This window comes from Perognathus longimembris, chromosome 23, assembly GCF_023159225.1.
Source record: "Perognathus longimembris pacificus isolate PPM17 chromosome 23, ASM2315922v1, whole genome shotgun sequence".
Classification (NCBI taxonomy): Eukaryota; Metazoa; Chordata; class Mammalia; order Rodentia; family Heteromyidae; genus Perognathus; species Perognathus longimembris.
The window spans coordinates 34,423,945-34,446,891 of record NC_063183.1 but is presented as its reverse complement, the minus strand read 5'-3'; the positions used below and the strand labels follow the sequence as shown (position 1 = coordinate 34,446,891).

General features: G+C 42.3%; 1 protein-coding gene across 5 annotated transcripts in view; it reads left to right on the top strand.

The window, feature by feature from the left end:
* Positions 1 to 22,947, top strand: part of Cdin1 (CDAN1 interacting nuclease 1) — a 210,017-nt gene that overhangs the window by 77,615 nt on the left and 109,455 nt on the right. For all 5 annotated transcript variants that reach the window (XM_048331949.1, XM_048331947.1, XM_048331945.1 and 2 more), the window contains 2 exons: positions 4,690 to 4,755; positions 5,331 to 5,436. In XM_048331949.1, coding sequence (XP_048187906.1) covers positions 4,690 to 4,755; positions 5,331 to 5,436 — 172 coding nt within the window. The remainder of the gene's footprint in view (positions 1 to 4,689; positions 4,756 to 5,330; positions 5,437 to 22,947) is intronic.

Below are 22,947 nucleotides of genomic sequence, written 5' to 3'. Positions count from 1 at the left end.
CACACAGGCACCTGCTTCTGTGTGACTGTGGCGTGCACACAGGCACCTGCTTCTGTGTGACTGTGGCGTGCACACAGGCACCTGCTTCTGTGTGACTGTGGCGTGCACACAGGCACCTGCTTCTGTGTGACTGTGGCGTGCACACAGGCACCTGCTTCTGTGTGACTGTGGCGTGCACACAGGCACCTGCTTCTGTGTGACTGTGGCGTGCACACAGGCACCTGTTTCGTGTCGTCTGCTTCTGTGTAACTGACATGCACACACGCACCTGTTTTGTGTTATGCCGGTGCTACCATACCTCTCCACATGGACACAGGCTGCCCCACGAAGGATCTGTCGTGAGTGACCACAGTTGTGTGGAGCTCGCATCCAGGGCAACACTCCTCTGCGTTTTGGACTCAGAAAAGGCTCTAATGACTGTCTGATGCACTTGAGTTTTTGGGTTTGTTTTTAGAAGAACTTGGCCCCAGGCCTTGAATCGCAGCTCGCACCCTCCCAGTAGCCTGTCTTGTTTTGAATCTCCTCACTCTGTGATGTGTATGTGTCCTTTTATTTGGTGCATTAAACCTAAAGGACTTAGAACGATTGGTTTGAAGTACAGAGGATTTTCACCTTTTTGATGCCCCCGTCGCCCGTCTGCAGCCACCAGCAGCAGGGAGCAGCTACCTAGCGTCTTTCTACTCTGCTCCGGCTTCTTGACCTCCATTTGTTTCCTGTCTTTAGAGCGCTTCAATTTTCCCTGGTATTGTCCCCTAAAGACACGAGCAGAGGACGAGGTCAGAGCAGTCAGTTGCGGTCCTTATTAGTGGCTTTGATAAGAGGCTTTTGGGAGAGAGGTTGGAATTAATGGCTGTAATGAAATTTGGGGTTCTGTGCAGGTTTCGTGTATGTGCGCCCTTGTCTCTGTGCAGAAAGCCTCTGCCCCACCCTTGTACCTCGGCACAAGCGGTACCTCTTGGCGTCCTCGCACCCTGATTTCCTACGTGGAAAACACAGTAAAACTTACCCTGAAGAACCTAAGGAGATAAGGAAAAAGGTCCATAGTTCCAAGTACTGAATAAGGCCACGTTTGGGTGGGGGTGGGGGGAGTACAATGCAAGCAAAATGCTAGTGTAGAAAAGATACGCTAGTTTTAATTGGGCCTCAAAAATAAGCTGTTGCTGCCCCTCAAGTTAGTAAAGATACACAAGGTACTGAAAGGGAATTTTTAAATCATACACACCGTGTATTTTATTTAATCTATTTCAGGAAACTTGACAGATTCATAGATGAAAGACGCATCAGACTTAACTTCATTTTTCAAAAGCTGTGACCTGGGATTTTGCATAGATTCTTTGGAAATAGTCGTATTTCTTAAATTTAAATATTTAAATAAAGCAGAACACAACAAAAAGAAAGCTTTTCTTAGTAGTCTTCATACGCCCTGTGATTCTTAAATATATGTTAACTAGTTTCAGATGTGTGTTTTTTCTCTGACTCAAAACCACCCCTTTATTAAAAAAAAAAAAAGAAATTGTGGAATTAGTACTTAATTGCTTTGGATATTTTAGGTATTTGGAGGAGAGGGTATTTCAAAGGCTAGAGAAATTAAATGTTCACAGTGTTCCTTATGCATGTATAATTCTAAAACTACCTTCAAAGCTGGGCACCAATGCCTCAGCATGTAATCCTAGTTATTCAGGAGGCTGAGATGTAAGGATTGTAGTTCAGAGCCAGCCCCAGCAGGAAAGTCTGTAAGGCTCTTATCTCCACTTAACCATCTAAAAGCCCAAATTGGGGCTGTGGCTCAAGTAGTAGCATGGTAGCCTTGAGCAAAAAAGTTCAGCACATAGGCCCTGAGTGCAAGTCTCAGGATTGGCACAAAAAACAACAAAAAGCAAAAAGCAAAGACAGGCCTGCCAACTTAAAAATAAAGACTTGTTTTATCTTTTATACAGTTGAAAAATGAATAGGTGTTTGGGATATGGAGGTTGATTTTGGGGGGGATGTTAATGTTCCTACTTTCTTCTAAAGTATTTTTTTCTTGGATAGAAATAGATCATTTAAACACCTGGGTCCTGCTTGGGAAATCAAAGACTCATAAGTAAATTACTTTGCTCAAATGTGTTTGACATACCATAAGAACTTGCATGAAAGATGAAACTGCCCAAGAAGGGAAATGTATTGCAAGCACCCTAGCCACAGAGGGAAGGGGAGCGCCAAGAATTCTGCCACCCAGTAAGAACAGCAACACACAGTGTCACTGTCCAAGGGAGACCAAAGATAGAGAAATAATGGCAGGAACGGCAAGGCAAAACCTTGAATTTGGGAGTTAAGTCAGGCGGGAAAATTATCGTCAGCCTAGGTAGGCTTTGCAGGAAACAAATACTCTTTAAAATAGAGTTGATTTTTACTCAGTTGTCCTGTTTGAGTGCTAAATATGTGTGGAGCACACGCTGGAGGGGAGGGTGGAGCAACGGACAGAACATTGAAAATAAAGAGAGAAGTTGCCTGACCTCAGACCCCCCCCCCCCCGCACTGGGGTGAGGATGAGAAAGACACAAGCCCAGCAGTAGCAGGCGCCAAGGGGGCGGCTGCGGGCGGACCGGCTGATGAGCACAGCCAGGATCCCGGAACTGTAAACGTGACAGGCCACCCCAACTACTCCTGGTAAAGCACTTGTCGAGGGCCAGGTAGGTGGGGCTGGCCTTTAATACTCCTCCCCTAACGGGATGCTCAGCGGAGGGGACATTGCCTGGTCCCAGAACAGGTGAGCGAGGCCAGCTGCTCACAGGTTCTCCTTCATGCTGTCCTTTGGCTGCAGCTGCAGTGGGAACCAGCTTCAGGCGGACAGAGTGGAAGGGAAAGAGAGGGCAGGTGTGTATGTGTGAGAAGAGTGCGACAGGCAGACAGACAGACAAACTCTAGGATCCTTTGAGGTTCTCCACAAGAAGATGAAAACTTTTCCTCACTCACTTGGTGCTTTGTGATCAGGTTTGGGGACCGTGTGTTTAAATTTTCACTCTTAAGTACCTCGCGCACTTCCAGTTCTAACGGTTGCATTTGTCATTCGGGTACCATGTATACGAATGTGCATCTGCTTTTAAAGGGATTTTACTGTGTGCATTTGGATTGCTTGATGACCTTTGAAATTTTGTTTTGAGCTGCTGTCAGAAGCATAATCATTTTTTAAGCATCTGCAAAGGCTGAACAAAGTAGGATAGTTTTAATAAAATATTAATACATCATTTTAATGTCAACTCAGCATTCAAATCTGCTCATCGCCTCTAAAACACCAACTCAGGGTGCCTGGGTTGGTTTTAATAAAAACCTTTCCACTAAACATGCTCATTATGGTCTGAATACAGTTGAAGGTAGAATTCTGTTCGTATTCTCCCATGGGCCCGGTTTCCAAATTCTCATTGTTTTAAAATAATTCATATTTTATTATCTTACCAGTTAGCTTGAAATTTTTTAAATCAGAAGGAATGTTGTTCCAAATTCTGGCATTAACCCTTCAATATCTGGATATCGATTTTTAGCAAGATTCAACACGAATGTGTACATTAAATGAGTACCTTGTTATTAAAAGGTTGTTCGCATTTAAAATGCTGACTTTCCAGGATGTACTACGGAAGGGTTCTAAAGCAGTGTTTCTGAGCATTGGCCATGTAACCACTGTCTCGGGCTGACAAATGGGTTGGAAATAAGCTACCCCACGCAGGGAAGGGCCATTAATTCTAATCAGAGGTGATGCAGGGAGGCGGATGGGACGCAAGGCCGTGTCAACAGCCAGGGGTGTTAGAGGACCACACAGCCTTCCTCGCTACTTGGCTGGGCCATTAGTTGAGGTTGGGTGAAGACAGAAAGCCATGTCTGGAATTGAATGACCAGGTCACTCCAAACGGTCTAATGGACACCCCACCCCCACTCCTTTAACGCTGTTACGAGTCAAGGACAGCATTTAGAAAATGTTGGAGGACTTTTTTCCTTTTTTAGTCAAGCAAGTTTTGAAACTTGGTCAGGCTTTCTGATGTGTGTTCCCTTTCCTCCCAAAGGATTCATTGATGTTCACAAAAGATCAAGAAATTGAACAATCTTAGAGGGAAAAAAAAAATCTTTCAAACGGTTTGCTTTTCAGAATTTCATATTGTTAGCTGTACAGCCCTAATAACTGCCAGAAACGGTAGCATACCACAGGACTTCGTTCTTCATGGTGATTGTTCTGCCCTTTTCTTGTATATAGCGATAGTTTAACTAATTGAAACTAAACTTTGTTAATTGCTTTAGTGAAAGCATTTATTTCATAATTGTATAATCCTCTGCTTGTGACTTACTAGAAATTGTCAGTGTTGGCTGATAACAATGGAAATGTAAGAATATGGGGGCAAAATCCTTTCCTTTCAATCAGTAAGTGTATTTCTTTATTTTGAGTATTTTCAATTACAAAAAAAAGATAGCTAATGACAGCTTGGAATAATGATGTTTATAATAAGTACAAAAAATGCAAAGGGTACAAAAAGCATTTTTGTGACTGTGCTTCAGGTTTGAGAGGAAAATTCATTTATTCTGACACAGCATTGCGTGCATAAGAAAGCTATGTATGACTGCATTAGTAATTTTTACACATATTTAAGAAAGAAAAGCAATTATGTTGCTGTCTTGTTAATGGAATACTGTTGTAAGTAATGGTGTTTGTTCTTCTCGTAGATGAAGATCAGCTCCGTGCAAAGGGTTATGACAAAACACCAGACTTTATTTTACAAGTACCAGTTGGTGAGTCCTTACCCTCTTGTATTCAGTTGTTTATAGAGAAAAATCAGTATTTTTTCCATTCCTTTAAAAAAAATGTGTTAATACTAGCAAATGTTATCAGAGTTGATTAGCTTTATAAAATTGTAACTAAAGGGTGAAATACTTGGAATAAATTATCTTAAAAAACAGCAGAAAATTATAGGCTTAGATGAAATCTCTGCCCCAAGAACCTTTACGTACATTTGAGCAGTGAAAATACCTTGCTAAGACATTTGGGTTGCCATTTTCGACTCGTTGCTCTGGAGTCTTGTGGCTAGCCAGGTTCCCTTTGGTCTGCTCGGCCCAGTCCCTTGTCAGCTCAAGACTGTGTTTCTCGGACGACAGAGAGCCCGGGAGAGTGTGGTGGGAGTCGGAGGATGCGATGCGAGCTCGCGGTTCCTGTGATGAACACACACGCGTGTTGCTTCCTAATTGCATCCCTACCGACGCCTGTGCGAGCGGCTCCTCCACGGCGTGAAGCGTAGGGGCCTGTGGGGAGCTGGGAATTTCCTGTCTTCCCTTTCCCCGGCGTCCATTAGTAATGCTTTGTCCCCTAGCTGTAGAAGGACACATCGTTCACTGGATTGAAAGTAAAGCCTCATTTGGTGATGAATGCAGCCACCACGCCTACCTGCATGACCAGTTCTGGAGCTACTGGAACAGGTGAGGCTTCGCCGCGTGCATCTGAAGATAAACGATCCTGAGCTGAAATCTCATGAGCAAAAAAAGACTGGGTTTAGCGGGTAAAAAAATGCCAGTAGCTTTTTTTTCCTGGTAAATATAGAGACTTGATTAATCTATTCATTTCAGATAATTTAAACATCTCTACTTTTATAATGTGCCTCCATTTTTTCTAAACTAAAAAGATCTCTGCATAAATTCAAATTGGTTTATCTTCTATTTCCTATTCACAGTATATTAGGAACATTTTAAATATGCATAACAAGGTTTGGTGCACATTATGATGCCTATACTGGACTTTTTGGTGTGAAATTTACGTTTGCTCTTCAACCGTAGAAAGTAATTCACCCCCTCCCCCAGTGCTCTGAGGACAGTATCCGGACCAAGTAAAAGATGAGAAGGACATGCCTTACAGTGGTGTGAAACCCTTCACCTCCCTACCGCTTCCTGTCACCATTCCTGGTGCCAGGGCGATCTGAGCAATGAAGAAAGGCAGTTTTACCAAGTCTCTCCCTCTTTCCGTGCCTATATCCCATTTTACAGATACCACCCTCAGGAGAGGAGACGCTGCTCCTGCAAGCGCGCTCTCTCTCGCACCCGGTGCTACTCCCAGTGTCTCACCAGTGCCGTCCCCAGTGCAGTTGTTGAAACATTGGTAGATCTCCTGTTGTCCCTGGAAACAGGAGGTGGATCATAGGATGAACTTCCTAGATCAGTTGTGTTCCTCCATTCCTATCCCCAAACAAGATAGCAGTAATAACACTAAGGTTGTTAGAAGACAGTCGCTTCTGTGAACCAGAACCTTGTCCTAGGGAAAAAGGCAAAAACAGTGGCAGGCTAGAAATTTGGCATTGTGTTGTAACTCAGCCTTATAAAGGGCCAGCAGACCTGGCCTGTAGCAGCTGTGCTAAACTAAGCCTACTTTTTGCCATGGTAACAATGATCATGACAAAATGCTGGATGTAATGGCTTTCTTGATTTTCTTGTGTAATTGCGCGTAGCATCCAAGCTTTACTTTACAGGGATGGAGGAGGAAAGTGCAAAATGTTTTAGAAATCAATGCTGCTTCAGCGTTTCCTGCGCTCTATTTGGCCATTATTCAAATTAGCAGCAACGTGGCAAATTGAATTTTAGATTTTTAGCAATTTTATGATGAGCTTGAAATGGTAAAGAAAGCATCATTTTTGATGGTATAGGGTAATGACAAGAAAGTTAAATTGTCCTAAGTTTAGGTTATTAAAGAATTTTTTAAAAATCAGTAGAATAAATTGTTAATTCATTAAGAATTCCTTCCATTACTTGGTACTGGTCTTTTCTGAAGACCAAGTGTAATTTGAATTGCAAGAAGTAGTGCTTACTTTTAAAATTTCAGAATGACATCTTCATTTTAACACACAAAACTGTTGAGTGACTGCAGTCACCATTCAGCAACATTAAGTAATCTCATCACCTGTGAGATAAGCCTGTGATTACTGACGTGGCTGGGGGGGGGCGGGGTCCGAATGGTAGATAATTTAATGCAGTTGCCTGTGGGTGGGGTTTTAATAGGATTATGTTTCATTCTACTTTTTCCCAATATAATCTTTTACTTACACTACTATTGACTTACATACCCTGAACCTGTTCTTTGAATGAATGCCAGCTAAGTGGGTATAATCCATTTGTGGCATATTTTGTGATAAGAGAAAGTCTGCCTTGGTTTTAAATGATCCAAATTGTTATGGGAGGAAATGCCCTACCTAAAAATTACTGTTGAAACCAATTACCTGCAGAAAACTTTTTTTAAAAAATAGATAAATAGTACCTGCCTTCAAGATGGAGCACCAAGGCCTTTCCTGGGGTAGAACTGTGGGCTCAAAATAACCATACAGACTTTCTAGAACTTTCAAACAAAATGTGAAGCTTAAATGTTCATTCCACATCTCCTTTGATATGTAGGTGTTCTCAGTCAGTCTCACGTTATTGTCCATTTTGCTTAAATAGTCATCTGCTGTTTCCTTGACCTTGATTCTGGGGAGATTTGTCTCCCAAAAAGCAAATGATGGCCAAAAGCAAGATGAAAATCTGAGGTCCCAAAGCGACGTGTATCTTACAAAAGGCCTGGGGGACAGATGGCCGCTGGGGACGTTCTGTTGGTCCATCAGAGGCCTCCCTCCCTCCCTGGAGGAAGCCGTGACCAGGTGGTATCAGGGCAGCCCTCTAAAGCCTGGGCGTGAGTCCTGCCCCCTCACTGATGGGTGGAAGGGAGAATGGCTACAGAAGCGACTGTGTACCCTCCAAAGCCATTTCTTGTCTGTTGGTAGGATGTGAGGGGAGATGGATCCAGAGGAAATCTGGTCTTGATCCTACTAATGCACCCCTGAGAAGACCAAGAGCTCAGTTCCATCTATCAGGTTTTTGGACATTTGGCTCCAGAGAGTCTCCTCTCCTATAAGCAATGCTAAGCCAATACCTCTGCCACAAGAATTGATTTCACTCCATTTCTTACCTCTTAAGTATTTTTTAAAGATCAGTTATTTACTCGCTGGTCTACTGATTGCTCTTGCTAGTCTGTTATAACTGGAGAGAAGATGCATTTAGAATGGGCTGAGACACAGTGAAGGCTTGAGGAAGGTATTTTTTCAGAGGGTGGCCAAAGTTTTTCCTGTATTAAGATACTTTCAGGAAGCCTGCAATTAGCCAAATCACAGATTTTCAGTTATTTCAGTCTTGTTAAAAACAAGGCTGGTCACATCTGTCTTAAGTTGGAGTATGAGCCTCAGCTAGACGCTCTCGCAAACCTTCAATTACAGCAGCCTCGGAAGCACGGCTGCCACGTACTAACAAGTAGCAGTGGCAGCAAAAGATAGATTGACTAATAATTAGCAAATGCGCTGGAGAGGACTTCTGTAAAGGTAAAATATAATAATTTACTTTTCCATCTTTGCAAGTGGAGTTGGTTGCAAGATAACTGACATCCCATCGTCCCAAATACTTGACACTGTTATTAGCTAGCATAATCTCCAAATATTCAGTGAGAAACAAGGAAGTGTTCTCTTTGTAGTTGGTACTTTTATAAAAATGTTTTCGCATAACAAAGTACCATTTGTTGTCAGTGTCTGGAATATAAATAACAACTCATATTTTGTCTCATCACTCATGGTTTTCAATGATGACTTTCAATCCCAAACTCAACAAAAACAGAAATGTTGTCTTAGGTATTTGGATAGATGCCTCAAAGAATAAGGTGGTTCTGGAAGGAGGGATAACTAATAAACAAAAGCACCTGGAGCTTAGATGGCCGCTCCGCGTGGCTGGACAGAAAGAGCTGTGTGTTCTCTTGCTCTCGTGTGCACGTGTGCACTCAGAACAATCACACCCGAATTCTTACATTGGATTTCTTAGATCGTTGGTTGTGGTTCTAGGGTGTATGTTCAGGTGGCCCTTATCTTCCTGAGTAAGTGTCCCCAGAGTCCAGGGGAATGACATAAAGGATGCAGCAGGGGACAGACCAGGTCAGGCCAGCTGCCCCGTACTCCCTGGCAGTACTGCAGGGCGGAAGCAGAAAGCCTGGTGGTCACAGGGCTCAGTCTGCCCTCAGCCCCACATGCCCCAGCATCTTGCTCATTTCTCAGTACCTTGTGGTGCTGAGTGTCACTCAGGAATCCCTGGGGCTATGGGGGCGGACGCCCCATGGCCGTCGTGGGTCTGCTCATGCTCACCTCCCTCCCACACGTGTGGAATAGGAATTTGAGTCGTAAATCGAATCCCTGCATTTCATGCTTTTCTCATACACAAGAAATCTGTTTAAAGCCTGCTTCCTATGAGAATATGAGTTCCAGAATCAACTAAGAATTAAACAGGATGTTCGCCATTACCATATTCATATAAAATTACAAGCCAATTGTGTTTGCATTCTTTCTGCTCTTTCCCTTGTATTCTCACAGTCTACTCTCACGATTTGTGTGCATTCCATTTTCTTCCTTCCCTTCCTTCCTCATGTGAGTCGCGGCACTGCCATTTCCTCTTGGCTCTGTTGGATTCTGCCAGCAGGTGCCTTGTAACCTTCCCTGTTTCTCCTTCCTAATCTGTTCTGCCATCTCCTTCCCTTGTCGTGAAGCCGAGCTGTGTTAGAGACTCCCACATCCCCATTTGAACTTGAGCCTTCTAGTATCCTTAGTATCATAGTCCAAGTGATCATGAAAAGTCTCTTTATCCAGTGGCAAGGACTCAAAAGGACTCAAAGCTGGTCCACTGGAGTCGCTACAATAGTCATCTGTGATGGCGTAAGGTCTGATAATTTACGAGTGCGTCACACTGGGAGTATGTGGGCTAATAGGCTACTGTGTAAAACCGTATTGAACTCAGCATTGAACTATGGTATTTCTCCAGTCGTCCTTGCCTTTCATTATTGGCTTCACATAAGATGAATATTTTCATCATTAAAAATTGCTAACACAGCAAACCGTAGCAAACTGGTCCATCATTGGCAACGTATATAGATAATGATAAGGTCAAAATATGTTTATGGAGTTCCTTCTTTGTAGAGATAGTGAATTAAGCACTCAGGGCATACAAACGGGAGTGGAACTTGATGCTGCCTTCAGGAAATGTAATCTAGTCTAACAGGGAAACAAAGCTTGTGCGTGAGTCACAAAAGTAGCTAACACTGAGTATCACCTATGTTGAAGGCCTGGGGCAAGCACTTTAGTGCATGCAGCAGTCCTTTAAAATACTAACGTTTGAACGCCTTTTCATGTGAGAAAGCGGAGGCCTGAAGAGGCTGTGTGCCGAAGTGACAGACCTGATTTAGTGACTTGTGACGGTGATGCGCATCGGGACAGAAATGAGGAGTTGAGGATAGGAGAGCACTGCTGCTCTTCCTTCGTCTGCACTGACGTCAGCCGTGGGTGACTTCCGGGTGACAGTGGTGGTCATGGAAATGAGCTGGCAGCACGTTAGCCTAGATGGCAGCAACGGTGCGCGGTCAGTGTTACCAATGTAGAAATGATGTATTTAGGGGTGTGAAGCGAAGTAGTATTGGTGGTTGAGGGTGGGTAGGTAGCATTGTTACTGAAGAGCTAGAAGTAGAAAACAGTGTAGACTGACAGTCCCTTCAGTCAGGGTGTGTACTCCTGTCCAAAGGCACTGGTGAGTAGGACCAGAGTTCAGGAGTTACAACCCAGGTGGGTTGATTTAGGAATGATCTATGGCAGAAACAGTTGACCTGTTTTGTTTTTTTTCACAGAGAACAGAGAAATATGTTTCATCTTATAGAGAGGGAAAGATGACAACCATCATTTGACATCCATAATAAGGATTAAACAACTAATAGTATTTATGACTCTTAAGCACATACAGTTAATTAGAAGCCTTCAGTGTAATTGAATTGAGCCTCACTGTTGGGGGTAGTTCACATCACTTCCCAGTACAAGGCACGTGTGTTCTTATGTTGTGCCAGCATATAAGAAGCTCGAGCGTTTGACACTTGCTGGAAAGAAGCCTTGGGAGTTGTGTTTGTCAGCCAGCCGTGAAAGCCATTCATGCATCCCGAGTCCAGCGCACATCCTCAGCCCAGGGCTGGGCCCTGAAAGGCCAGTCTTCTTCCTGCGGAGTGATGGCTTGTTGACATATTTTGACGCCAAGCACAATGCCGAGCGGGTCTGACCTTCACACACCACAAGGGACTCAAGTTTGGTCTGATCCCTGACACTCACTGCATTTCTCTATTTGCCTTTTCCTTTCTTCAGAAATAGCTCGAGCCTCCCGTGAAATGCCGTCCTCATTGTAGTGAGGAATTTAAATGGCTCTAAATGATGCTGTGTTTGTTTTCTCTAGGTCCCCCTTTGTTCCTGTTAACATCAAGCTAAAAAAAAATAAAGTAACCTACAACTATGAATATATCTGATTGGAAATTCTTAGTTTTCCAAACTGACAAATTCTATTTTTTAATTAGTTTATTACCTTATTGTTATTACAGAGGTGATGTAGGGAGGGATTAGAATTACATGAGTCGGGTAATGAGTGCATTTCCTTTCCTACAGAGTCTTCTGCTCCCTCCCTCTCTCCCAGTTCCTCCCTCCCATCTCCACCCAGGAGTTGTATAGTTCACTTCCAGTGTTCAGTGAGCTCTACTGCCGTACTATTCACCCTTTTTTCCCTCCAGTTCTGTACCCTTCCCCCAACCCTTCCAAGGGCATACTCTTGAATACACCATACAGAAGGTAAAGAAGACAGAATCACCAAAAACTAAAAAAAAAAAAAAAAAAAAGGAGGGGGTAGAAGTTTCTTGTTTCCATATCTTGGAGTTTGTTTCAGTATGCATATTATTTTATATAAATATAAAGAGGCACTTAGGCCTTGTGTCTTTCTGTTTCTCTTCTTAACAGTATCCCTTTTTTGGTCTAACTGTGTGTGAGCATTTAGAATCCTGTACAATTCATTTTATCCAAGTGCATTTTTGATCTACCTTATACATATGAAAGAGAACATGGGCTGTTTGTCTCTCTGATCTTAGCTTATCTCATTTAACATGATTTGTTCTAGTTGCATCCATTTCCCAGCAAGTGACATTATTTTATTCTTTCTAATGGCTGTATAAAGTTCCATTGTATGTAGATGCCACCTTTTTTGGGGGGGAGGGCATCTGGGCTGTTTCCCTGCGGCAGTGAACGTGGATGTACAGGTGTCCTTATCATATCCCGGCCCATGATGCTCAGGGTTGATGCCCAGGAGTGATGTGGCTGGGTCGTAGGGAAGGTCTATGTTTAGATTTTTGAGGAACCTCCAGACTGCTTTCCAAAGTGGTTGTACTCATTTACATTCCTACCAGCAGTGCAGTAGGGGTCCTTTCTCTCCACATCCCCACCAGCATTTATTGTTCAAAATTCAAAATATTGGGGTGAGATGGAATCTCAGAGTCGTTTTAATTTGCATTTCCTTTGCATTTCCAGGGATGATAAACATTTCCTTGCCATTCTTCCCTCTTTTGAGAAGTCTTTCTTTAGCTCTTGAATAGTTACCAGGGGAAAACTAAACCAATGAGGCCTGTGTGCTATAATATATCATCTTTCTTTATCTTGTGATAGAAAGCAATGTGTTGGTATTCAAATGTTTGAGTATTGCTTCTAAAATGCATGATTAATCTATGTGCAGGTTGATTTTAGGTAGCTTTTGAAACAGTTACATTGTAGATTTATCATGTGTTAAGATGTTTTGAAGAGGTAGATGGACACGAAAGTTCTGCCAAGAGACTTTGCTGTCAGGTATGTTAAGATTTATATACTATGAAAATGGGGCTTTGGTTACCACTACTATTTCTCCCTTCCTTCCTTCCTTCCTTCCTTCCTTCCTTCCTTCCTTCCTTCCTCCCTCCCTCCCACCCTCCCTCCCTCTCTCCCTCCCTCCCTCCCTCCCTTCCTTCTGCCAGTCCTGGAGTTGAACTCAGGGCCTGATCTCTGTCCCTGAGCTTCTCTTTGCTCCAATACTGTTTAAGATGAGAAGCATGTGTTCAGAAAGATACTCTTAGCATCTCCATAGCTAATCAGTATCAAAATAGTGCAAGCCTTTAGGCTCAACTTTACAAAGTGTAGCGAGTTTATGTTTGTTGTTTACTGAGAAGTGGAGGATCCTAGTATTTTGGCCAAATTGTCTCCAAATGTGAGGGTACTGCTAAATGCAAGTAAGGTGCTATTGTCCAAGGTAAGTCTTTTAGGGCAGACGTAAAATTAGGACTGAAGCTTTGGTCCAGCCAACTGGCGTGACTGCTTTGTGTCATCGTTGAAGCTCCTGTTGGCGGCCTGGACACAGTTGAGTTTTGTTTGAAGGGTTTTCCTGCGCTCGCTTCCATTTCACGTATTACCCGTGTGATTCTGTCCTGGGGCGGTGGGCACTCCTGCCAGCGTACCTTCTGCTCTTCTCTGTCACGCGGCTCCGGCTCCAGCTTCCTGGCACTCACGCAATCCGGTGAGTCACGGGAACAAACAGCCCCACTACTCTGCCCACCCGAGTCCAGGTCACACACATCCACTGTGGGGAGCGGAGCTGTCCCCTCCCCTCCGCCTCTCCCGATGCTCTCCCGTTGGCGTTTCGGTCTGCACTGTGAGGGACTCTTCATGGCAAGACTCTGTCTGCTTAGGAGTAGGTGAAGACTTCTTTCACGGAGCTTCGACAGGGATTAGCTTTAGTTGTCAACCACGGGCTTTTCCCACTGCACCTCTTCTGTCCATTCTTCATCCAGCACTGTAACCCAGCACAGTTCCCTGCGCTGCTGGGGCGTGCAGCAAGCCACGTCGCTACAGTAGAAGGGAACTCAGGGTTTGGATTTCTGATAGAGGAAACAAATCTGTTTAACGAGGCTGATTGGTGGCTTGATAGCCATAGCTTTTTCCCCCCAAGTTCATCCATTAAGGACCGGACCTAAATGAACCCGACTGTTTATAATATAGCCTTGTAGCTATCTCTTTTCCTCAGAAATTACACTACAAAGTTGTGGGTTCCTGGCCTGCTTTTTTATAAATTCATTGTTGGGGGGGGGGGAATCTATCAATTATTTTCACAAGCAATAATTCATTATAGTTGATCATAAATGTCAGGAAGCAAAGACCCAGCTGAAGCATTTTGTCACTAATCACGCTGTTTTTCTTCTAATTAGTTAATTTACATTTTACAAATTAAGGGTAAAATTCAGACTGAAGATAACATCATAGCTTTAACTGACCTATATTTGTATCTGCCAAATTTAAGTTAATTAGAAATGTAGATGCTGTTTGTTTTATCTGTCAGAAAAGCTCATATTTTGCTTAAGAGAAAAAAAAAGTAGACATATTTTCTCCTCCTCGGCATTTATCATCTAAATAATAGTCTTGCCAAAATGGCAGCCTCATAATAAACTCTTTTCAGTGGAGTGATGGGTAATGAAGCTTGCTTGTGAAGGCAGCGAGAAATGTTGTCTGGCCGAATGCGTGAATATGATGGCTAGAGAATCAGTGGACTTTCTCAGCCATCCATCTTTTTAGTAGCCTCTTACACATCTGAATATTTTGATAGATGATCTAATAATTGAGTTATCTATCTTTCTAACTATCAGAGTTGCATAAAAATTATTCTCACATGCTACTGAATATTAAATATATTAGACATCCGGTGAAATTTTTCATCAAAAGGCCAAAAGGTGAAAGATTTTTGTTATTCTATAAACACCTTTTGATAGAACCCCCGAAGCCGTCAAGTTGCGTCCCCTTGTGAGCGCCTTGTGTCTTGAAGACACGTGCAGCGTAGGTAGGGCACGTGGTTGTCTCGGTGGCCAGTGGGATGCAGACCCCGGTCAAGTGGGCAGATGCCGTTCACTTGTGTGTAAACCACACATCTAGACACTTACTTGCTAGCTGTGTCTAGAGCCAGTGAGTCGTGTATTACAAATGCCCCACACGAGAGCACACACGTGAACAGGCCCATGCTTGTGAGGTGCCTGCCGTTCTGTGAGGAAGAGAAGTCCTACCACGAGAGAAAAGGCTACCCAGGTGTTTCTGCAGGACACCGTTCTCCCCCCTCAGATGGTTGCCTGTGGGGAGGTGGAGAAGGTTGGTTTTGCCTTGCAGTACTCTGTGGAAAGCCAGTCCACAAGCCAGCTTCGCGAGTACGGAGGAAGCGGCCCAGAGATGGGCAGGAGGTGCCGGCTTTCCTCCCGCAGCTCCTCCCGCAGCCTGGCTCCTTCAAGGTGACCTGGCAGGGGCGGCTTCCCCTTCCCGGCGCTCAGGCAGAGCCGGCGTTGGATCGCGCGTGGGGGGGTCACCCAGGCTTGTGCCCCTCCTGGACGGCATTCAGATGAGCAGGGCCTTGTCACGTGGGTTTCTAGTGGCTGACCCCAGTGAGAGCTCTCCATCCGCGCCATGGAAGGAAGTGCTGTCAAGTCTCAGCCCCAGGTCCCTTTTCTTCTCTAAGGCCAGGCTTAATTTTTGTTCTCACTGCACCCAGAGTGATGGTGGATGGCAAAATCACCAGAATTAACAGTCTTTAAGATTTTAAACCGTAAACTACAGACAGTTATTTCTAAATACCTTTTGAATTGAAAAGCGCTGGAAATGTAAAATCAAAGAAACAAATATAGTCAGAAACAAATATAGTAAAAAATGTCTCGAATCCTTACTCTGTGTGGTTCCTAACATTGATTTTTAGACCACAGTGTGCCGTGTTTACAAGTTTGAGGTAAGACTGTTTTTCTCTTCATTTTCTGGACTGAAGGGAGTAATTGAGAAAAGAGAGTGCCAGTACTTGAACTCTTTCTATGGGTTACATCTGTGTAACTTCTACTCTGGTAGTTTGATCTTTTCTTGGTTTGGAGAATTTTTGCTTCCATGATTTGTGGGTGGAAGAAAACATGTTCATTTTATTGTAACAAGGTATAGCTCAGAATTTTAAACCCTTAGGTATCTATTTAAATGATACATTTAAAACTACGTGAAATGACAGTATTGAATGGAACAGTCCTTTCTTAATCCAAGGCGCAGCATCTGTGTTCTTTCTAGCCCGTCTTTTGATTAGCGTGGCCTCATCCATCACTGGTCTTTGATACGAACACCAAGAAGTCATGTCCTTTTGTTTTAGGTGATAAATATGCCGTGGTCATGAATACTCGTGGGCAACCCAGGATTTACATCTGAATTGTCAAAGTGTAACTGCCCAGCTCCTGTGATGAGTCACATTATGGGTGCAATAAAGAAGTTTTTAATTTGTCATGAATAGGCCTTGGATGGTGACATGATGAGGCCGTGTTGGTTGTGATGTTAGAGAAACTTGTCTTTCCCCCACCATCTCTCTAAGATTGGTCGTTTATTAGTGAGGTAGTGTGCCACAGGAGGCTCTCTGTGCACATTTTTACTTTCCTGGCACTAGTCTGCCTCTTTGGATTTTATTATTCAGGCTCGATGGTGGGTGGTTCTTATCAGAATGAATGCTATTTGAAGTAGCAGCCTTCTGGTGGACAACCAATCAGCATCAAGATTTGTTCTCTCTGGCTGTGACTGCCACAGACAGGATTTCTTTCCATTTCAGCGTTATTTAAAGGTCTAGATTCGTTGTGTTTTCTGCATCAGTCTCTTGGATATCTTTGACATCACAGTTCTTACTTTATCAGAAGTCCTCAATGGCTCAAATGTATTTGTGGGTATGCTGGTTTCTGAAATGCATACTGGCCTGCACAAACCTGTCAACGCAGTTTTGTGGTAATGGTCAAAACCTTGTCACATCCAGGTGTTTTATTTGACACTTCCAAGAAATTGGGATCATTAAAATTAAAACTAGTACGAAGTCATGATCTTTTCATCTACTGTATGAAATTTTTAGCCTATATGTGGTTATCCAGTTCTTTTCTATTAAGTAGGCAAGTGTTTTGATTATATTACAGTTTCGTCTTGTAGTAAGTCTATGAGTTTATGTATAGTGGGTATTCAGTGAAGACTTAATATTTTGACAGTTAGTAACTTCAACAAAATCTGTGTGAAGTTTTATATGCTTTTTTTTTGTAATCCCAGTGGGACTATTTTAAAAAGCAAAAGAGATGAGAGGTTTTGTTTTCTTTTTCAATTGATTGATTAGGTGAATTAGCCAAAAGAATCTTTACCTTAGAATGTTAGAAATTTGCAGCAAAGTTAGGCTGTATATTTGAGTTTCATCCAAAATCTTTCCATAGAACTCATTGATACAGATTGAACAGAATTAAGTTTTGTTGGGTGTATTAGTTCTCACATCAGAAGTGGGTTTGTCTTGGGTTTCATTTGCTCTGATTGATTTAAAATGGAAGTTTAACAGTCATTTTGGGGGAATTATTTCTTGATTATGAGAAGACAAAACTAGATATACTTGGCAATCAGTTAATTCTTGTCATCATGGCTTTCTTGTTCTAATTCTTCCTTTAATTTCTTAGAACTTCCTTTATCGCCTGTTTCACAGAAAGTAAAAGTCCTGTTCATATTGGTTTCCCAACAGAAAATAATTTCTTAGTGACTTTACAGCTCAGCCCCTTACACTAATTGAGATTTTTGTACTGTAATGTATGTGTTTGAGTGTTTGAGACCCTAAGGTTTTTTTGCCCAACAAAGACAATGATGCTAGTGAGCTTCTGTCCAGAGTTAATCAGCTGCGGAATTTGTAAACTGCACATGTGTCAAAGTTGGAAATGCTAGCGCTCTAATAGAAGCTTGAAAAGGTTAGATCTGATAAAAAGCCGTCAGCAGTTAAAGAAAGTGATTTATGGGAATGTAATGACACACAACGCCTCATTTATCACTCACACATAGATGGGGTAAGGTTCTCGTGTCATACTTTAAAAACTTGACCAAGTCCAATTGTCAAAATAGATACTTAATTGCCCTTCTTCTTTTTCATTTTGATTTGTTTAATTTGAGCCTGCTAATTTTATCCATAATTACTCTTATTCACTTTAATGGGGTTTTCTTTAAAGTCATTCTTATTTTGGATTTTTCAAAAATTGTCTATCATTGATGTTTTCTGAATATTTACTAGGTAAAACAGCTCTAGAAAAAGACTTAGCCATGTGTTGATTCACATTTTCATTTAACACAATGAAAATATATTTCATTTTTTGTGAATTAATGCTTGTCATCTTTGTGAGCATTTTATAAAATGCTAAATCTTGTATATATTTGCCTTTTTTTTTAAGACAATGCTGCCAATTGGTTTTCCATCTTAGGAGCTCAAATTAATATTTAAGCTCCAAACAAATTATATTTTATGAAAGCCTATCTGTCCCCTTAAATCATCCTTTTAAAATAAGGTGAAAAGACAACTTCTTCCTCAGAATAATTAAAAAGTAATTCTCAGTTATTTCCATTCTAGAAAAGCTTGGAACTGCTAAATATTTGCTTGTTTAATGTTATTTGGTTTATGTATAAATGCCACCATTAAAATTAATTACTTTAAGAACTAGTAAAGCACAGTAACATAAAAACTTAGAAACTCTTTAACATACAGGACAAAACTATTATGGGTTGGGGAAGTTGTCCCGATGACTAAATGAACAGGTGTAGGTGTTTCCCTTGGGCCCTCAGCAGGCAAAAAGTGAACTGGCAAAGTTGGACAGTTTTCCCAGCTTCTGAGCACAGTGTTGCACTGTCCTAAGAGTGGTGGTCCAGGTACAATTTCATAAGAAGCAGATTCTTCACAAGACAAAGACATAAAAACCAGGGAATGAAGATGCTGTCACAGGAAAGCAACTTGAGACATCTGAACCTGGTGCTTTTGCCCTTGTTGTACCTGGATTCCATCAAACCGACAAAACATACCCACACATTTTAAATAAGCGATTGCAAGTTGAGTGTAGCTCATGTGAATTCGTAACACCTAGAGGTTAGGGTTAATTTTGGTAGGAATAATATTGCCATTGTGACCTCGTGTCAGAAATTACATTATATAAGAAAATACCTTGTTTTCTCAGAGCCGCGTTAAGAATATGTACGCGGATGAGTGTCAGGGCGTCCGAGTTTCCTTTAGTACGGTACTGCAAGGTGGGGTGGTTGAGGGCAAGTGTGCAGACGGACATCTGCGGGAGGGGACTGCCGAACATCCTTGCAAAGATCAAACAAGATCCATGTCCATCTTGTTGAAGTGTATTGTTTTTAATATAAAATTTAACTTAGGCTTTCACCTCTAATACCTAATAAGATAAAACAAAAAATGCTTTTAAAATCTCCAAATTTATCCAAAGAGTAATCTTAAGTCCTGTTACAATTTGTTAGCCCAGTATCGAGCCCCCTTCTTTTGTTAATATAGAGAAAGGCTGTGCAATTTTGAAGAAGAGTTTAAAATATGACAAATCTTTTAGCGCATTTTATGATCTCAGAATATTGACTTCCTAAAAGCAATGCAAATCATTATTGTTGTTTATTTAAAATGATTGAAAATGTACAATTTTGGACTTATCTCCAGGCTAGTAAATTTTAAAGCACTTATAAATCTTACATTTTAAGCTTCTTTATTATTATTTTACAAAAGCATTTCCTCCCCCGTTCCTTCTGTTTCTTGCCTACCTCACTGTGCGTTTCTTCTTTCTTTCTGCCATACCAAAGTTAGAACTTGAAGACTTTTTGCTTTCTCTCCTTGCTTGTTTAGCTGGTTCTTTGCCACTTGAGCTATGGCTCTATTCCAGCTTTTTGCTGGCCAAGTGGAGGTGGAGTTTTAGGGACTTGCCTACCCAGGCTGGATTTGAACCTAAATCCTCCAGATCTCAGTTTCCTGAGTAGCTAGGATTATAGGCACGAGGTATCAGCTCCTGGGTTTTCTTGAGTAGGAGATACAGTCTTCCACCTCAAGGGAAATTAAACAATATATTTCTAGAAGTAACTTGTCCAGAAATAATGTGTATATATTTAACTAAAGAATCACACTTCTTGTATAATATTTTAAGTCTGCATTTGCTCAGCTGTGTAAGCACTTATAGCAACAATACCAACACGGCAACAAAATTGGAAATCTCAGGCTGTCAAAATATACACTGTTCTGGAGACCTTTTTAATATGGATTTATTCACCAGAATTACAGTAAAGGATATTTAGCCAAATATATTGTTTATCTATTTTGTACATCATTTACATATATTGAGGTGACATAAGAATACCCTTCTAGACATTAATCATTTCATCTGGAGTAATTCTGTTATTTTTCTAATACCATGGTTAGGAAAAATTTATATCATATTTGCTTATGTGTTCACCAAAATAAAAATTATCTCAATCTATGAATCTTGCTAGTTTGTCCTAGTAACAACTGTGCAGGAGTACATTTAAATGCCTTCGGTGCAGGGTGAGAAAAAGAAAGGCCTGGTCCCTTCTGCATGTGCGCTCAACTGTTCGCCCTGGTTAGAGAAAGCAGCCAAGCGTGGTTGCAGAACTTGTCAGCAGCAGAGAGAAGATGCAGGGTGCTTTGTGGAGCTTTAAAGACCTTTCTGGGAGATAGATCTAATTAAAAAGTAAGCAGATTGTTCATGGCAAAGAAATCTTTTGTTAGAAAATTTCACAATGTTTGTGGGTTACCTCAGATGAGAAAAACGCATCCATGAGTCGATCACACTTGAGTCACGTGACGGTAAAGCCTGTAAATATCGTCCTTTAGGTTTATGGGTAAAGATTATGTATTGAAATAGCATTTAAATGACCTCCTTTTTCTGATTGATGCGTTGATTGACTCTCCCTTGTAAAGTATGAGTGTCTTTCACAGTTTTTCCCCTACCAAAAGAAATCTTTTTACCCAAATTGTTTTCAGAATGATCAGAACAAGGAACACATGCTGCACTGTTTGTCTCAATTAACATATCAATATGTACAATATTCCCTGTTAGCATGACTAATACTCTATAGTCAGGTGTAAGGAAGAATTCCAGGGGCATACAAACATTCCTTCAGGTACTTTTAACTGTCATATTAAAAATAAGAAGGAAGAAAGATAAAGCTCTTGTGTTTTCTGCTGAGTTCAACCCCAGTGCCTCATGAACAGTCCGTCTCCCTGGTCACAGAGGACGTCATCCGTGGCTGGGCGCAAGTACCTGCCTGTCCCCTGGCAGCTGGAGAGCTTGCGTCTCACCAGCCCCGCCCAGGCACCACCAACACACCCACTTCACCTCCTCGGTTGGGTTCGGGGGGTGGGGGGTGGGGTGGGGTGTTTTTTTTTGTTTTTTGTTTTTGCTAGTCCTGGGCCTTGGACTCAGGGCCTGAGCACTGTCCCTGGCTTCTTTTTGCTCAAGGCTAGCACTCTGCCACTTGAGCCACAGTGCCACTTCCAGGTTTTTCTGTTTATGTGGTGCTGAGGAATCGAACCCAGAGCTTCCTGCACACTAGGCAAGCACTGTACCGCTAAGCCACATTCCCAGCCCAGTTCCTAGGTTTTCAGCATGTTCTTCAGAGACAAATCAAATTCACAGAGTTGTGTTTTAAAGGAATCACCCTTTCACTGAGAAACTGTTTCTAGACCATCGCTGCTATTTTTCCATACAGTCAATGATCAGTGTGTTCATAGTTTAACATAAATAAAAAATTAATTTGGCATTATATCTAAAGGCCTTATTGAAGATTCCCGGGGCTGAGGTGTCTACTTAAAATGACACTGCAGAAGAGCAGACACATAGATTTCTAATTTCACCCTTGTGGACTTGTAGCCAGTAAGAATGTCTGCTTTGTATTTTCACTAATTTGCGTTTCTTGGTTGAAGTTATTATTCTGCAAAAGGTATTGAAAACTAGTTTGTTTATGAAGAGTCCGCAGTGGGTTGAGTGATGCTTTTGGATTCGTGACTTTGGACTGTGGGGATAATAATGCTTCTGTATGATAATGAGGCTATGATTTGCATGTGTGTTGTATAATTCACATTCACAGATACACATGCACCCTGTTATTCTTTTCAACATGATGAATTATGTCAGTTTATTGCATATGTCTGCATGTACCTCATCGCCTAATTAAAGCATTAATCTCTAAAATTACCAAAGATATGTAGTTTTACTGTACTTTCAGAATTTAACGTTGATCTTTGCATAGTAATACACATATTAGTTCTAATTGGTAGACTACACTGAGACATTTTAAGTAAGGCTTTCCATATTATGAGTCTATCACACCAATTATTTTGAATTTGCTTATCTTAATATATACTTAGAGCACACTTTAACCATTTTAAATCATTTTAATTTCAGATTAATTTTCCTAAATCAGTAAAACTACCAAAGACACACATAGGTGCATATAGTTGTATATTATTTGATTGACTAAAATTTGAAAGACTACATGTATGTCTTTATTTTGCTTTTAAAGTTTAATGTTGATCTTTCCTGGGCAGACACCAGTTCTAGTTGGTTTTCTACTAACAGGTGCCAAGTACAGAGTCCATTTTGTGCTTCTGTCATGATGCTGTTAGATTTGGTACCTTACCACAGCCTCCCGTGCCTTCCCCATCCCTCTCTCCCTCTGCCTTCCTCATCCCCCCCCTCTGCCTTCCCCCCCTCTGCCTTGCCCATCCCTCCCTCTGCCTTCCCCACCCCCTTCCCCCCTCTGCCTTCCCCATCCCTCCCTCCCTCTGCCTTTCCCATCCCCCCTCTGCCTTCCCATCCCCCCTCTGCCTTCCCATCCCCCCTCTGCCTTCCCATCCCCTCCCTCTGCCTTCCCATCCCCCCTCTGCCTTCCCATCCCCTCCCTCTGCCTTCCCCATCCCTCCCCCCTCTGCCTTCCCCATCCCTCCCTCTGCCTCCCCCATCCCCCTCCCTTCCCCATCCCTCCCTCTGCCTCCCCATCCTCCCTCCCTTCCCCATCCCCTCTCTCCCTTCCCCATCCCCTCCCCCCTGCCTTCCCCATCCCCTCCCCCCTCTGCCTTCCCCCTTCCCCCTCTGCCTTCCCCCCCCGCCCGTGCCCTGCACCATATTCTCTTGTACTTTACCCGATCCTCCTGTTGCTTTGCCCTATCTTCCCATAAGTGTCACCCTCTCCTCCCATAAAATTTACATATCTTCTTTTT